This window comes from Paroedura picta, chromosome 4 (genome assembly GCF_049243985.1).
Source record: "Paroedura picta isolate Pp20150507F chromosome 4, Ppicta_v3.0, whole genome shotgun sequence".
Taxonomy (NCBI): domain Eukaryota; kingdom Metazoa; phylum Chordata; class Lepidosauria; order Squamata; family Gekkonidae; genus Paroedura; species Paroedura picta.
Genome location: NC_135372.1, coordinates 136728322 through 136746073, shown reverse-complemented (window position 1 = coordinate 136746073; position 17752 = coordinate 136728322). Strand labels below are relative to the sequence as shown.

The 17752-nt window shown below is 45.9% G+C and overlaps 1 protein-coding gene across 5 annotated transcripts in view; it reads right to left on the bottom strand.

Moving 5' to 3' along the window:
- CDH4 (cadherin 4) overlaps window positions 1-17752 on the bottom strand; it is a 911643-nt gene that overhangs the window by 47079 nt on the left and 846812 nt on the right. For all 5 annotated transcript variants that reach the window (XM_077335763.1, XM_077335764.1, XM_077335765.1 and 2 more), the window contains one exon: window positions 9920-10105. In XM_077335763.1, coding sequence (XP_077191878.1) covers window positions 9920-10105 — 186 coding nt within the window. The remainder of the gene's footprint in view (window positions 1-9919; window positions 10106-17752) is intronic.

Below are 17752 nucleotides of genomic sequence, written 5' to 3'. Positions count from 1 at the left end.
AGATCCAAGATGCCAAGGAAGACGTCTTTAACAGGAATAATGGATCAATAATAGTGGCTGATGACAGCTCTAAACAAGGTGGAAAACCAACAGTAGAAGAGAAATCTGAAATTCTGGAGACGGAAAATGGGATGCCGGAGTTCTGCAGCCCAGATAAGAACACCCTTTTTAAAAAGACATACAGCCATCTCAAAGCAACAGTGTACAAAAATCAATCAAAAGAAATATGGATCTGCAGTGAAAGTAACCGATTTAAAGGATCTCTCTGGGGAAAAAATTGTATTGATACTGGAGTCCAGGAGGTGCAACGGCCTCAAGATTTATCGATGCATATTCTGCGGGAAAGAGTACAACTGCACTTTCTACACCAAAGGCCAATGGGACAGAATATAATTTTACGGGAACGACAAGATGTAGCAAGCCTCGAGATGAGACCCCCTTAAGAAGACCGAAAGCTCATATTGTTTTATGTTTAATGTTATACTGTATTCTATATTTCCATTTTTATGAAAAAGGGGAAGCAGTGTCTCTTTCTCTCTTGTTTTTTTTTGTCTCTTTTCTTTTGTAGGCATATAGGTAATATAATCATTAGTGCTGAAAATGTAAAATGGGGTTCCCCCCCCCTTATTTTTTATTTCTTCTATTAGGGTATTGTCCTAGGACTAAAGCCTACACTGACTTGTAGAAAAAGTTTAATGTTAAGCTTTCAACTTAAATCTGAAAATATATCTGTCAGGATGGTTCTTAGAATGGGTCAAGCACAAATTGTTTTGTAGATGTATCAGAACCAAGGATAAGGAGAAGCTATAGAAGACTGAAAGCTTATATTGTTCTATGTTTAATGTTAAGCATTTAATCTAAACCTGGAAATCTTATTTATTCTCTGTATTAACAACATATACTGTATCCTACATTGCTATTTTTATGAAAAAGGGGAAGCAGTGCCAAAAAAAAAAAAAAAAAAAAAAAAAAAAAAAAAGAGTGTAAGCATCTGCTATGTGATCTATACTCCCTCCTCCCACTCCTGTACTAGATTTCTCAGGGGTTAGTGGGTTGTAGACCACTATGGTTTTTATTTATTTTACTTATTTATTCATTCATATTTATATACCGCCCTCCCCGAAGGCTCAGAGTGGTTTAAAAGTTTTTAGGAGTCTCTTACTGTATATAGATGAACGTCCGGAATTGTTTTAATGTTTTGTTGTTGTTGTTATGTGCGAAGTCGTGTCCGACCCATCGCGACCCCATGGACAATGATCCTCCGGGCCTTCCTGTCCTCTACCATTCCCCGGAGTCCATTTAAGTTTGCACCGACTGCTTGAGTGACTCCATCCAGCCACCTCATTTTACGGGGCTGTTAATATGGACAATTGTAACCCGCCACGAGCCAGTTATGGCAGTGGCGGGCAATAAGTCTAAGCAATAAATAAATAAATAACAGCTACAGTATATAAGACAGATGAATCAGGTGGCCTCTGTGAGTATGTTTTCAATAATGTACTTTAAAAAAAAAAAATTCTCCCGGCATCTTTAACTACGGGCATCAAGCTGTCCTCTTGTCATTATGTGAGTCAGACAACCAATCATGGAGAATGCCTCTACTTCAAATTCACATCTATAATCCTTGGAGGGTTCATATTTTCGAGAGCCCCCTGCCAGAGGGTTTCTCGGGCTGACATTCGGGGATTTAACTCAACCCCTACTGAACAGGGAAGCAAGACTTCCCTTCCCTTCCCCTGCTCCGTTTACAAGGCTTGCGAGGGAGATAAAGATCTGATGCCATGACAGAAATCCCTTTTGCGGCGACGGAAACAAAATTGAAATTGTACATCATGCATGCCTCCCGGCGCATGAGCTCGGAGGGCAGAAGGACTTATGGTGATAACATGTTTTAGTGATGAGACCAGCCAGGTTTCCTCAAGATACTTGAGTTCAGATGGGCTCCCCTCACCCCATACGTTCAAATACAGGAATGTTTGGGGAATGTTGGGGCTCTCGGTTCTTCCCACACCACCTTCGGATAATTGGGGTGGCCAATGCTGCGTGCCCAAAAGGCAATCCAGACTGAGGCCAGGAGGAAGAAAGAGAGAGAGAGAGAGACATGCATGGGACAGAACCAGAAAGTCTGCCATTTGGGGTCGAAGTACTGCCTGGTTAAAGCACCTAAAGGTCACGATCCATCTAGCACTTTATCCAAGGAGTTCAGGGCAGGATAGAAAAGAAGAAGAAGAGTTGGTTCTTATATGCCACTTTTCTCTACCCGAAGGAGGCTCAAAGCAGCTTACAGTCACCTTCCCTTTCCTCTCCCCTCAACAGACACCCTGTGAGGTGGGTGAGGCTGAGAGAGCCCTGATATTAAAATTAACCTTGTTTAAATCGTCTGTTACGGTCCCTCTTTTTACGGCAGTCAGTCAAGAACCAATGCAGTGTGGTGGCCAGAAGACAGAGCAATGATCCATAATGTCCCCATTTCAAACTCAGTAGGTGGACTTTGGCAAAATCATTTGTTTTTTCAGCCAGTTTCTTTTCTGTAATGTGGACATAAATATTACTGGCCTACCTTACCGGAGACCAAATAACCTGAATTAGCTTGACCTTATCAGAGTCCGGAAGCTAAGCAGGGCTGGCCATGGCTAGTTCTCCGATGGGCGACCACCAAAGACGACCAGAGTTGCAAGGCTAGCCTTTCTCAACTGTTTTACCAATGCAAAACCTCTGAAACATTCTTCAGGCTTCGAGAAACCCCAGAAGTGGCGGAATTGTGCAGAATATGGTTAGGAAGCAGAGCTGTGGACACGCCCACCCAGAACCCCTCCCCTTCCCACCTCCTCCAGGCCCATCATTGGCCGTTTTGGGAGGCAGAGGGCGGGTCAACATGACCAGATATGGTCATACCAGTTGAGAAATGTTTAACACATTTAAAATATATATTAAAAATCATTAACTCCCACCCATTCAGGAAACCCTTCCAGGGCCATCAAGAAATCCCAGGGCTTCACGAAACCCTGGTCAAGAAAGCCTGCAGTGGGCAGAAGAAGGCAATGGCAAACCACCTCTGAATGTCTCTTGAGAACCCCATGAGAGGTCACCATATGTCAAGTTGCACTTAATTATTGCCCTGGCCTGGCCCATGCTAGCCCGATCTCATCAGATTTCAGAAGCTAAGCAGGGTCCGCCCTTGTTAGTACGATGAAGTCTGGAGGAAAGCAATGGCAAACAACTTCTGTTATTCTCCTGCCTTGAAAACCCTTTGGGGTTGCCACAGCCTGACTGCAACTTGGCTGCACAGTCCCCCGTCCCCCTCCATCATCTGACTGGACCATTGTAATTACGATGCAATTCAGGCGCATGCATGTGTGGAAAGCATATAAGATGCCACCGTTCGAAAGCTAGCTAGGTGTCTAGGTCCTCAGCAGGAGACTTGGGGATTTTATGTACATAGTGTTACCAGGTCCCCCCTGGCCACCGGTCAGAGATGGGGGGCAGGGTAGGGTTTCCAGATCCATGTGAGGAAATGGCAGACTGTGAGTGGGTGGGCAGAAGCGATTGTGTCCATGCTTGGCTCTCGTGGCCCTTTCTTGTTTACCCTGGGAAATGCCGATTGCCACTTTGGTATCGGGAGGCGAATTTCCTTCAGGCCAGACAGGCCAGGGACTTTGAGGTATTATTGGGGGGGGGCATCCTCTGGCCATGGAATTGGGGTCATTGTGGGTGGCCAGGTAGTTGTGATTTTCACGCATTCTGCAGGGGGTTGGACTAGATGACCCTGGAGGTACCCTCCAGCTCTATGATTCTGTGACTCGTACGCATTAGGGGAGGACAGAGACCTCAGTGAGGTACAATATCATAGGGATCATCCTCCAAAGCATCCATTTCTCCAGGGGGACTGATCTCGGTAGGCTGAAGATGAGCTATAATTCCAGGGGATCCTCAGATCCTACCTGGTGGTCAGCATCCCTATATCTACACCATGTTCAGTTCCATGGAAGAAAAGCAGCCTGTAAATGAATAAACAGCACAGATAAAATGCTTTGAGCCCTGTAAATGCGGAGCACGGTTTTTAATTAAATGCATGAGGGACTAACAATTACAGGCCTCCTCTTATTTTGTAGCAATGGCAGAAAAAACCTTTCCTAGATGGGGAAATTCTCTCTCTCTCTCTCTCTCTCTCTCTCTCTCTCTCTCTCGGTGTGTGTGAATACTGCTTTTAATCAGAGGCATTTTCTTTCTGCTCCCCCTGTCGAAATGTCATACGTTTTGACAAGCCGGCAGAACGTGGGGGCCATGCTGGTGGATCAGGTGAGATTATCTACAGAAACGACCGGCAGAGCAATTTCAAGCTTTGTAACGGAGGGTGACATGATCCGATTTTCCGTGTGGCTCCTTGCATTGTGATGGCCTGTGGGTTCCCCCAGCAAGGGGAAGTCAAACCTGGCATGAATCCCTGTCTTGAAAAATCCATCCCGCTTTTTGGCAGGAGCAGCTGAATAAAGGATAGCTCATTATGTGGATGTCCTTGTGTAAGGAGAGACACACATGCCTGCAAACACACACAAATTCCTTCTCCTCCCCACGTCCCCCTTTGTCTTGTCTTTAATCTTGCCTTAAACCTGCTCTCATCGCATTTCAGGTTTTGCTAAATGAGGTGTAAATGGCTAGCTTGGGAAAGGGATTTTTTTTAAAAACACACACAAATGTCTGTGTTTTTCGGCTACTGATGCAGGGGAAAAGAACAACTTGAATGCCTTTCTTGTCGAGGTTAGAAAAATATCGCCGCCCTCAACCTGGAGAATGTATTTTTTGCGGTTAAATTAAACCGACAGTGCTGTCAAATCACCATTGGAGAAGAACAAAATAAAATAAGGCAGAGTCATTTTTAACTCCTCGTAGGCATGCAGGCTTTAAAGCAGCACAGAATTCCTTCTGCATTGGTCCAACATAAAGTATCACCCCCCCCGAGCCTATCTAGATGATATACAAGATTATTCATGACTAGACTTTCCTACTAGAAATAGTAGCAATGTGGGGATTTGATAGAGTCAGCAACCTTCCGGCAGTGGTAGGAGATCTCCTGGGATTACAACTGATCTCCACGTGACAGAGATCAGGTCACCTAACTCAGGGATCCCCATCCTTGTTGAGCCTGAAATGCCGAGAAGGGGTAGTTCGTGCCACTATAAATGGGCCAACCAAGAGCTAGCAATCAGTGGGAGTTTAGGGGATGGGAACAATCAAATATGTCATAGTCCCTCTGGAGACCACACTGGTCAGACCCCACCTGGAGTCCTGTGTGCAGTTATGGAGGCCTCAATTCAAAAAGGACATGGATAAAATGGAGAGGGGGCAGAGGAGAGCGACGAGGATGATCTGGGGTCTGGGAACGAAGCCCTCTGAGGAAAGGCTGTGGGATTTGGGAATATTGAGGAGGTAGAGATGGGAAAGGATGAGCAATAGGGTTGTGAGTGTTCTGCAGGATGAGCGATATGATGGTGAGTGTCCTGGATAGTGCAGGGGGTTGGACTAGATGACCCAGGAGGTCCCTTCCAACTCTATTATGTCTGCTTTGGATGGTGGAGTCTATGGTATTGAAGCCCCTCCTTTCTCCCAAAACCCTGCACTCCTCAAGCTCCACCCCCAAAATCTCCATGTTTTATTTATTTATTTGTTTGTTTATTTAATGATTTATATACTGCCCATCTTGGTTACCTGTCTCGGGGTGGTTTCGAAAGTCTAGAAGCTCAATAAAATAATTATTCATAAGACAAAGCCTAGTTAAAAATTATATAAAATTATATAAAGCCACAATTTAACACAGTTTCTGAGGTCAAGTTGTAGCCAGCAAATGTTAGCTTATGGGGGGGGGAGTGGGGCAGGACGGGGGGCAGAGGGGGCAAGCTTGATATTTGCTGTGGCTGTTATCTAGCTATTATCTGGCTGGCTGGAAGGTTCCTGTTGGCAGCAGAGGGGAGGACATGCAGTAACGGGTTTAAACTACATGTAGAACGACTTTGACTAGATATCAGGAATTTTCTTTTTCACACTCAGAGCAGGTCACCAGTGGAATGGGCTGCCTAAGGAGGTGGTGAGCCCCCCCCCTGTACTGGCAATCTTCAAGCAGCAGCTGGACAGATCCTTATCCTGGATGCTTGAGGCTGATCTTGCATTGAGCAGGCGCTTGGCTAGATGACCCCATCCAACCCTATGATTCTATGGCCTTGACCATAGGCCTGGAAGAACTCTGTCTTCCAGGCCCTGTGGAACTCAGATCTTGCTCAGGAGCTCATTCTATCAGGCAGGAGCCTGGGCTGAAAAGACCCTGGCTCTGGTTGAGGCCAGCCATATTTCCTCGGGGCCAGGGACCCTCAGCTGTTTGGCACTGCTCTATTGCAGCTCTCTGGGGAAAATATTCAGAGAGGTGGTCCCATTCACCTTGGAGCTGATAACCCGGCTAATCAGTCAGCTGGTAGGAAATGGTCTGAACAAACTTCTTCTTTTTTTTTGCCATTCAAGATCTGAGGGATTTCATTCCCAAAAGCCAAGAAGAAAACGGGTGCCAAGAAGCAGAATACTGGGTGCTGCATGGAGGGAAATTGCTCTGGCCAGTGAGGGAAGCCACAGCTATGACGGACGCAACTGTTTGCTTGTCCGAGGGAAGAAAATGCGAGCAAGCTCTGGCACGGTGAGATAAAACAAGGGTTCCTCTTATCCTTCCCCAACTTTTTGTAGTTGCAGCCAGGAGCGGGTGCGAAACAACCGGCAGACGACAGGACGCGGAATATGCTTGATCTGCTTAATTAGCAAAACCATTTGCATAGTATGCAAATGAGGACGGCCAGTTACGGGGAACTGGATCCTGGCCACCCTTCCCTCCCTTCATTTCGATGCAGCTTTCGGAGTCCTGCTAGTTAGCAAGTTACCGGGGAAATCTTCTTCCCCCCCTGCGGGTCGTTCTTTCGCTAGGCTGCTCTTTCAACCTTAGCAACTGCATTGTGGTACATTGAATTATTTTTTGTTGCAGTGCTGGGAAGGTCACATTTTTCAAAAGGCTGAAAACACTTTGTTCTCAGCAACACACAACCAGTAAAAAAAAGAGAGAGAGAGAGAGAGAAAAAAAAAGAAATCACAGGACATATTGAGCCAGTTCTTGCTGATCTGAGCAGACTATTCATGCATCTCTTTCTTGTCTTGGCAGACTGGTGGAAAACATCTGTAGGAATCTTATCTCTAACTGATCTGCTCTGAGTCCAAGGGATGTGGTTGTGTGCTCCAGCTGCCTGTCCTAATACCTGTGAGGTTTCTGGCTGTCTGCAGATGTCCTGATTTTCTAGGCAGATCAAGTATAGAGCCACTGGGATACCAAGGTGGCAAGCACAATATCCAAAATAGACTTCTGTAGAGTCTTGAATCTTAGAGTCTGGAATGCCATAAGCTATGAGTAGCTGCTGTTATAATGACCTTATACTCTGTTTAAGAGACATATATTTACTAGTCTGAAGTCTGTCCGAAAACTATAAATTTAATGTCCCTTGACAAAGCCAGTGGGTGAAACGCGTTGGGACTGCTTTGTACAATAAAGAACAAAGAAATAATAGAAGATTCAAGACTCTACAGACATCTAATTTGGATATGGTGTTTGCTACCTTGGTATCCCTGTGCCTCTATACTTGATTTGTATTTGATCCTTCACTGGGTCCTACCCCTCTTAATTTGCCATTTTTGCTTCTGATTTTCTAGGCAGCATTCACAAACACAGAGGGAATCTGCAGGATTGGCTTCTTCCACAGGGGATATTTAGAATCACAGAACCCTAGAGTTGGGAGGGGGCCTTAAAGGGCATCTAGTCCAACTCCCTGCTCAATGCAGGATCTGCCCAAAGCATCCATGGTAGGTATCTGTCTAGCTGCTGCTTAAAGACTACTAGTGAGAGGAAGCCTTTCTTCACAGGGCTTGGTCCCTTGGCCCCAGATCATCCTCATCGCTTTCCTCTGACCCCTCTCATTGTCTCTGAAGTGAAGGAGAAACCGCAGGTCAGCTGTAGTTACCCTATAGCCACTGTGTGTGTGTGCATACATGTGTGTGCGCGTGCGTGCATGTGTGTCAAGACCTGATTTTGAAACGGCTGAGCTGAGCTTCAAATTCTCTTCATTTTTCAGTCCTTCAAAGGGCTCTTATTATTAAACCTACCTTTGCAGGCCTAAGAACTAGCAGATAAATCAAGATGGGTAGCCATGTTTGTCTGTAGCAGTAGAAAAGAACACGAGTCCAGTAGGACCTTAAAGACTAACCAACCAGGCTTTCACATTAGTGGATGTTATTCATTGCTGGCCTGCTTTCGAATAAAGCAGTACAAGGACAGGGGTTCATACCACGGATTTCCTTCTATGAATGAACAATTTTTGAATGTGGTCATCTCAAATAGTGTCGCTTTCTCACCCCGCCACCACCCTTTTCCACTGTGCAATCTTCCTCTGAGGTTTTTTTTTCTTGAATGTTCTTAATTGAGTGCTATAGCGCTCAACCAATATAGCGCTTTAGTGCTATAGCAGCACCATCGAGATGCCTTGACGCCCTTGATGCAGACTGTTCAAGAAAAAAGTCCACGGAAGATTTATATTCATTCATTCATTCATTCATTCATTCATTCATTCATTCATTCATATTTGGATTTATATACTGCCGTTCCCGATTGGACTCACAGCGGTTTACAAACAGTAAAAAAATAAAAACACAATAAACCCCCATAAGGTAAAGGTAAAGGTATCCCCTGTGCAAGCACCGGGTCATGTCTGACCCTTGGGGTGACTCCCTCTAGCGTTTTCATGGCAGACTCAATATGGGGTGGTTTGCCAGTGCCTTCCCCAGTCATTACCATTTACCCCCCAGCAAGCTGGGTCCTCATTTTACCGACCTCGGAAGGATGGAAGGCTGAGTCAACCTTGAGCCGGCTGCTGGGATTGAACTCCCAGCCTCATGGGCAAAGCTTTCAGATGGTTGCCTTACCACTCTGCGCCACAAGAGGCTCTAAAACCCCCATAATTTCCCCTTAATAATATTACAACTACCAATATGGCGGCAGGCGAAAAATCCACTAGCTATCTCCTCCCCTCGTCCAGCCAGCGGCAATGTTCCTACTATTCTGCTTGTGAGAGTGAGGTATCAGATCAATCAGATGGACATGGGGGGAATCCTAGATTGAATCTCAGGGATCCCACCCTGGGCTCAACCGTATGCCTGGCGGAAGAGCTCCATCTTGCAGGCTCTGCGGAAAGTTGACAAATCCATCAGGGCCCTTAGCTCCTCCGGGAGCTCATTCCACCAGGTTGGGGCCAGGACCGAAACGGCCCTGGCCCTGGTTGAGGCCAGGCGGATGTCCCGAGGGCATGGGGCTACCAGTAAGTTCATATCCACAGAGCAAAGAGCCCTGCAGGGGGCATAAGCCTTTTTGCGTGAAGCAAAGGGGTAGGAAACAGAAGAACTTTCTCTCAAAACCAGCTCAACCATACTTTGCTAACCTGATGCAAGCACATATGAACAGAATGTGTAAATTCTGCTAGTGGCCAGGCCTGTCTGAAATGACAGAAGAAAATCCATTTGCAACCAGTTTCTAAAACCGAATACAAAAACAGTTTGAAAATAGCCAGAATTTGTGGAAGGGTATGAGCTCTCAAGAATTAGGAGCTAACGTTTTTTTTTTTTTAAAGAAAGGGGAAATCAAGATCCTTATGTTGTGTCTAATTATAGTGGACTGGGTTAAGGTGGTACATTTGTAGTCAAACTAGGGGAGGGTTTCAAGACAAGACGTGATCACTTTTTGGATCTCCCACCATATCATTTGGCTTGGCAGACCATTCAGTCAGTTCTTCCCAGAGCTTGTCTGTTAGAGCCCCCAATAAGGTGAGTTGCAGGAATCACAACATACCCTCACAACCGTAACCAGGCCTTCGTTGGTAACAGGATCGGTCCTGATGGTGAAATGTCCGGAAGGGTCTCCGCTGATAATCCTGTAAACAGCATTCCAGTTGGGCGAATGCGGCTGATCTCTGTCCATCACCGTCAAATTAGCAACCACAACTTCCACTCGGTTTTCGGGGACTTCGCCGGAATACTGAAAACGAAAACGTAACATTTTCGTTAGACTTGCGGTGTATTTTATGGAGAAGGCACAGACATGGTGTGAACATGGTGCTGGTTCTCTCAAGTGCTTCCTGGAACAGTCCCTTTTATTAAGTACCCTGTATTTACCTTAAAAGATGACCCTGAACTTAAGACACTCTAAAATGTTCCAGTCTTGAGGGATATACGATATAGGCTTGATATCAGGGGAAAAAAATTCACAGAGTAGTTCAGCAGTGGAATAGGCTGCCCAAGGAGGTGGTGAGCTCCCCCTCACTGGCAGTCTTCAAGCAAAGGTTGGATACACACTTTTCTTGGATGCTTTAGGATGCTTAGGGCTGATCCTGCGTTGAGCAGGGGGTTGGACCAGATGGCCTGTATGGCCCCTTCCCACTCTAGGATTCTATGATTCTATGAAATTAGAGCTCCAAAACTCTATGATTTTACCATTCTCTACAGTAAAGCCACATTTTTGCTGGAAGTGATGTTGGAATACATACACAAACAAAACATCCCCCCCTCCTCCCCCATTTATACCCCACTGCTCATTCGATCAGCTATGGGGCTCGGAGTCAGCAGCAGGAGACTACTTGTCATAGCGGGTAAATCGATAAGCCTAGTTCATGAAGATGAATGTACTCCTGGAATTGGGGAGCGGGAATAAGCTTGGGAAGGTTGTTTTGAATGGAAAATGGCCAGCAGGGAAAGTGTAAGTAGCACTTTCTCCCGGTCACCACTGTGTTCAATGCTGCTGCTTATTTCAGTTTAACAATCATACAAATTATTAAGGATTTTTTTCATCAGAATTATTTATTTTTGCTGAATCTGTTTTTTTTTTGGCAGTGTTAATTAGGGATGGGCGTGAACCGAAGCACAGAGCAAAATTCTTAATCAATTTGTCCATGTTTGTGGTTTTCTAACAAAAGTTCGTGATGGGTCTGCTGTCATGACCTTCCACAAACTTTTAAAGCAGTTTGTGGTGGCTCATTGCGGTTCGTGGACAGGGCAGGAAGCAGAATGCTTTATGATCCTGGTGAAAGCTGCAAAGTAGCTGAGTAAAACAACTGAGCTACGAAACAGCTGAGCCGTGGGGAGCAGGCGCAAAACAGCTGAGCCATGGGGAACAAGCATAAAGAGACCACACAAGCTGCTCAGCTATTTTTGGGGCTTTCTGCATACCCCATTTGAAGTGACTGTGGGGAGGGAGAGGAGAGGTGCTTTCAGCGAAGGAAAATATGATTTATACAAGCAACAAAGGTTAAAGTTATAACAAGCTTTCTCAACCAGGGTTTTGTGAAACCCTGGGGTTTCTTGACAGCCCTGGAAGGGTTTCCTGAATGGGTGCGAATTAAAGTTTGTTAAATATTTATCTTGTGATATGACCAATCCCCCCTCCCAAAATGGCCAATGATATGCCTGGAAGGGGTGGGAAGGGGAGGGGCCCCAGGTGGGTGTGTCCACAGCTCTGCTCCCCAACCATATTCCGCATATGGTGCGACTTCTGGGGTTTCTCGAAGCCTGAATGTTTCACAAGTTTCTCCATGTCAGAAAACTTGAGAAAGGCTAAGTTAGAAACTCAGAAACCACTTGTGATTCTCCTCCATGTTTGTTTTTACACTCTGTCCCATTTTTTTCTCCTTTCCTTTCCTCTCTAAGTGGTTCTACCCACTGCACCTAATTTAATTCAGAGGGCCAACACTTACAGTACACTCAAGTAGGGCAGAAGAATAACATGCAGCGTTGGATTGTGCCAAGTATACCCTTCTGTTATCAATCATGTTTGAAGGCGATTCAAAAGACATCAGGGAGGTTAGTTAAGGCAGGCTAAGCCCATGCTCTTGCTAAGCCCATGCTGGTTATCTGGATTCTCAGCCAACAATGTTGGCTGAGAATCCAATGAGCAGGGGGTTGGACTAGATGGCCTGTATGGCCCCTTCCAACTCTATGATTCTGTGATTCTATGTTAGATTAATGTTGTCTCAAGTTCTACTGTTGATAACACTGATGAACTTCTGCATTCTATAGACAGCTAATGTGCTACATTCAATTTAGGCTGCATCTTCTGTGTTTTCATTCATCTTCATCTTCTGTGTCATTCAGGAGCCGAATGGTGTTTCTCTGGAACACCTCGACTGCTTCCAATGACACTTTTACAGACCTATAGGAGGCCTCTGCTTTGGGCCAATCACAAGCTTTGGTGGGGACCTCAAAATGTATATATTGGTTGTTCTGTTTTCAGTTGCTGGTGTCAGTAGAAGAGCTGTGTTTTGGAAAACAGTGTTTTCGAGTCTGAACCCACCATTTTATACAGCTGACAATTCATTCTCAAGTTCTCACGTAACGGAAACATTGATGGCAGTCAAGGAATCAGCTAGTTGGGTGAACTGGTAAAGCTTGACCCCACATTTTAATGTATGTGTTTTTTTTTTTAATAAAGCACCAAAAGTGGAGAGAAATACTAGCAGATCAGGGAGAAAGTCTTGGACTTAAAAAAAACATATCACTCTATCCTGTCACATACACAAACTGGAGTTCTGCACCTCGGTACAGTTACGGAGAGTCCCCCATAATGTGGAACGGGCATTTCTTCTCTCCTATTGTATTCCTGCATAGGAAGGCCGAAAGAGCCGCCTCTTCCCCCCACCGTTACTTAACCCGTGAAATGAAATTGGCTCTTCTTAGTGACGACCTCTTATAACCTTGTCCTGTTTCATTTCGTCAGAAGAGCCTGGCTTCTCCCAAGCAACGGCCGTTTCGATCGATTCTTGGCTCTTTTGTGACCGCAACACGAAGCACGTTGAAAGAGTTCACCTGTGTCAACTAATTCGGAGAACTGTAGACTTGGACTTAAGGCTTCCTAGATCAGCACCCCCCACCCTTGCAAAAGCAGAATTTCCAAGACTTAAACTAGAGGCGACAAATCTTTCTCTCCTGTTTCTTTTCCAAATGACATTTAAGAGGCTACTCAAAGGTACTTGGAACATTTTATGGGCACTTAGGAACAGCGTATACACACATCTCTGCAATCCCAGTTTCCTTCTGCTTCCCACGGTTGCAGTTGTTTTGTTTTCTTTTTTTAAGCTAGACTTGGCAATTGCCCATTGGGTAAACCCCAACGACCCTACTCTCCTGCAGCTGAGGAGGAGAAAAATTGACCAGAAAAACAGCGACACTCTAGGAATGTCCTAATGTCTCTATGATCTTTACCACAGAGAATGGGGGAAATCCTAGTGTCAGCCAGCTGTGACATCTCATCCTCCCCGAACTCTAACCTCTGTTGGCCACCCTATTTGCTGACAAACCATAAAGTACAATCCCTTTTTCATTTCCTTGTGTCCCACTGGCGGCAGCAGCTCTAAAAGGAGCACAAAAGTATCATTTCTTTTTTAGTGTACTTCCCTGTGAAAAATGGAGACTGTCCCATTACTGCCTGAGATGTCCCTCTGGGCGGTCCCCCATTGAGGGATGCTTAGCTAATGTGGCTGAGGACATTCTTCTCTTGCCTTCAGTGGCTGAATTTAGCAAGGAGTGCAAGACAGTCTCTTTCAGAGAGCATTTGGCAGAAGGGACAATGTTTTGGCAGGCTTCGCTACATTTTTTATTCTGTGCCTGTTTTAATTTGTGCATTGCTTTTATTTTGTTAATGGGCCCTTATGTTTTTTGTGCTCTTGCCACTTCGTGTTGTGTTGTTAACCACCTGAAAATTGCACGTACTTGCAGGGTGAATGTCCCTCTCCCCCACTATTTCTTCTTTCCCTTCCTCGAAAGCCAACACAGTCTCTCCTCCCTTTGCCTGCCTCCTCTCCTTCCCGTACACCAGGGACCCTATCTTTATCTTCTCCCCATCTCCAGTTTTCCACCCTACCTTACTCCTGGCACCCTCCATCCTGGAAAATTACCAACCCTGTTGCCAAGTTGGGGAAGTGCCAAGGGGTTGGAAAGGGAACCTACTTTTGTATGTCTCACCTGCCCCATGCCGGTTCCTCTTTCCCTCCACATGCTTCTCTGCTTTCTCCTCTCCTCCTTTTATTTAATTCTCCACCTTCAGCGATATTCATTATTTATTTCATTCACAATCCACCTTCTTCCACAATGGGGGTCTTAAAGCACTTAATTTCATTCTTAGGGTTTCTGGCTCTAGGTTACGAAATGTCCAAAGACTTTGGAGGTGGAACCCAGAGTGGGCAGGATTTGGGGCAGGGAGGGAGCTCACTGGAGTATAATACTAGGGAGTCCACCCATGAAAGCTTACATTTTCTCCAGGGGAACTGAGCTCTGTCACGTGGAGATAGACTTGCCAGCTCTGGGTTGGGGAATACCTGGAGACTTTTGGGGTGGAGCCGGGAGTGGGTGGGATATGGGGCAAGGAGGGATCTCAGTGGAGTCCAATGATAGGGAGTCCACCCTCTTCTTCAGGGGAACTGATTGTCCCCAGGGAATGAGCTATAATGCTAGGGAGTCTGCCCTATTTTCACTGATCTCTTTAGGCTGGAGATGAGCTATAATTCTAGGGGGATCCCCAAGTCCCACCTAGAAGATGACCCCTATTTATTCTCCTCTCCTCCAATTTCTTCCCCAAAAAACCCTATGGCCAGGGATGGCCAGGGAGTGTGACACCCTGGGCAGAGGCCCCTCCCCCTGCCTTGGCCCTGCCCCCAAGGGAAGGAAGAAAAGAGGTCTACATGGTCCTGACCCAACTTCTCTCTCCCACAAAGAGGGATGGGAGGAAGAAGGAAGGAAGGAAGGTCCACCCAATTAGTCTTTTCTGTTTGCCTTGCCTTCTGCAGGGCTCCATTGGGTTGGGCTAGGCGCCATCATCTACCTTGGCTTGGGTTAATGCTTGGATGGGACACTGCCAAGGAAGTCCAGGGTTACTATTGTGGCAAGCCGCCTCTGCTCGTCTCTTGCCTAGACATCCCAAGGGGGTTGCCATTCGCTTGGCCGCATCTTGTTGACTCCACCCTCCTTGGAAGACAATCCCGAAGATCTTCCGGCACAAAGTGGCCGGTCTAAAACATGCAGGAAGCTAAAATACACCTGAAGTTGGGTCTTCCTCCTTCTCCAGGTTGCTTTAAGTGCAGACAAAAGAAAGACCAGGTTTGCCGGAGCCTTCAAGTGGGAAACGGCGCCTTTATCTGCATTTAAATGCCTATTAAGAGCGGAGCACTCTAATCAGACTACCTGACATTGGCGCTTTCGTGTCTCGTGGAGACTCCGGGAGTCTGCCTTTGGGAACACAATAGCCTTTCATCCGTAAACCCAGCACATTCAGACCCCCGATACGATCACCTTGTTAGGAAGAAAAATTGTGAACTTATCCCAAATGGGATCTCATCTCCCTGCTAGGTGAGGAAGCTCCGGTGGCAACGACCTTTACCAGTCGTTCGGCTCCACAATGAAAGATCCTTATCTCACGATTCGGCAGGAAAAAGTACACATTAAAATTCTGATCTGATTTTCTTTTTTTAAAGGAGGGTGGGGAGGCTTCCATTTCCAAGTGACTCAGCACTCACTTTCTCATTCGACAGACGTTTGTTTTCGATCCGTAGAATGGAGAGCAGGAAACGGGAGCCATCCCAGTGCTCCTCAGGGGAATCTCTGATTGCAGGGTGTACATGAAGAGAGGTGCTTTAGCGAGGACTACTTGAATTAGCCGAAGCAGCTCAGTGAATCAGAAACTTGGATCCCTTGGAAACATCTTTCCTTGGAAATGTCTTCTTGATTTTGAGTCCAATCCCTATTCTGTACTGCAAAGAGGCACAGCATGGAGTACTCGGTACAGATGAAGTACCTGTTTATATATATTTTTTTTGCCTCATAGAATCATAGAGCTGGAAGGGGCCATACAGACCATCTAGTCCAACCCCCTGCTCAACGCAGGATCAGCCCTTAGCATCCTAAAGCATCCAAGAAAAGTGTGTATCCAACCTTTGCTTGAAGACTGCCAGTGAGGGGGAAGCTCATCACCTCCTGAGGCAGCCTATTCCACTGCTGAATTACTCTGACTGTGAAAAACTCTAGGAATCCAACAAAACACCTATGGTTTCACCATAGAGTTTCAGGTGATTTCTGGAGTTACCTAATGCCACAGAAGTATTTTAAGTGAGAAGGGGATTTTCTCACATGGGAATGACCCTTCATCCTTCGGTATCTCCAAATGCCTGTCAATATGCTCTATCAAGCAGCACCATGCCTGCCATCTTTAGTTATAGCCCACGTTCTCCAAGGTCCACCACAAAATCACCAGGATATTCCCAAGCCAGAATCTGGAGTTGTAGTTACACCTTCCTGAACCAATGGACTTCCTTACTTGAGAAGTATGTAACTGTGTTCAGCATATCTCTGTAGTGAGAGTCTCTGGAAGGATTACTGCGACTGAAAAATAAAGCTGTCAACATGTTGTGATCTGACGAGAATTATAGGGAGATCGATTGGTCCCCACAAGACCAGGCACACCCCATTTTATCAAGAAAGTAGTTAATAGCATCTCCTGCCTCCATTCTATTACGTGTTTCATGTGTACAGCTTACTCCCTTAATCATATCTGAGGGCAACTCTGATGATCAAAAGCTTGCTCTATGCTGAATATCTTGTTGGCCTTTAAGCTCCTCCTGAAATGCAGTCAAGCTATCCATTTGGCTTCTCCAAAATGGCTTTCTGAGAATTGTCTCTCCTTCCCAGGAGCTTGAAGCACCACACCTGAAAGCCTAATGAGGTTTCCCAGTATCGTTTAAGGGCAGTCCCACCTACAGTGTGTCACAGTATTATTCTTTGATTCACTGGTGTTTCTTTCAATACCCCAAATGGTTTTTAAAGCTAAAGAGTGCTCTCTAGTACCAGCTGACTGATGGTGACCACATAAGGTTCTATCTCACAGGGTTTCCAAGGCAAGAGATGAGTAGAGGTGGTTGGCCATTGCTGTGCTCTTCACAGGAGCCCTACCCTTTCTTGGGGGTTTTGCGTCCAAGTTCTGACTCTGCTTAGCTTACAAGATGAAGAAGAAGAAGAAGAGTTGGTTCTTAGATGCCGCTTTTCTCCACCAGAAGGAGTCTCAAAGGGGCTTACAATCACCTTCCCTTTCCACTCACCCTGTGAGGGAGGTGAGGCTGAGAGAGCCCTGATATTATTGAAGAAAAGTTGGTTTTTTATATGCCGCTTTTCTCTACCCAAAGGAGTCTCAAAGCAGCTTCCAAACGTCTTCCCTTTCCTCTCCCCACAACAGACACCCTGTGAGGTGGGGGAGGCTGAGGAAGCCCTGATATTACTACTCGGTCAGAACAGTTCTATCAGTGTTGTGGTGAGCTCAAGGTCATCCACCTCGCTGCATGTGGGGGAGCAAGGAGTCAAACCCGGCTCACCAGATTAGAAGCTGCCATTCTCAACCACCACACCAAGCTAGATCTGACAAGAGTGGACTAGTCCAGCCTGTTAGGCCTGACAAAACAGGCTCACACAAAAAATGGTTTGTGGGGAGAGAGTCTTCTCCTTCCCTTTTCTTGTTTTGTTCAATAACTTTCTAGTGTGTTCATCTGGCGAAGTTGTCACATCCCCACATGGTTGCAAAGGGGCTGGAGAGGCGGGACTGAGCAACATACAGCAAGGCCACTTGTAAACAGGCTCATTAGTTAAGGTTAATTGT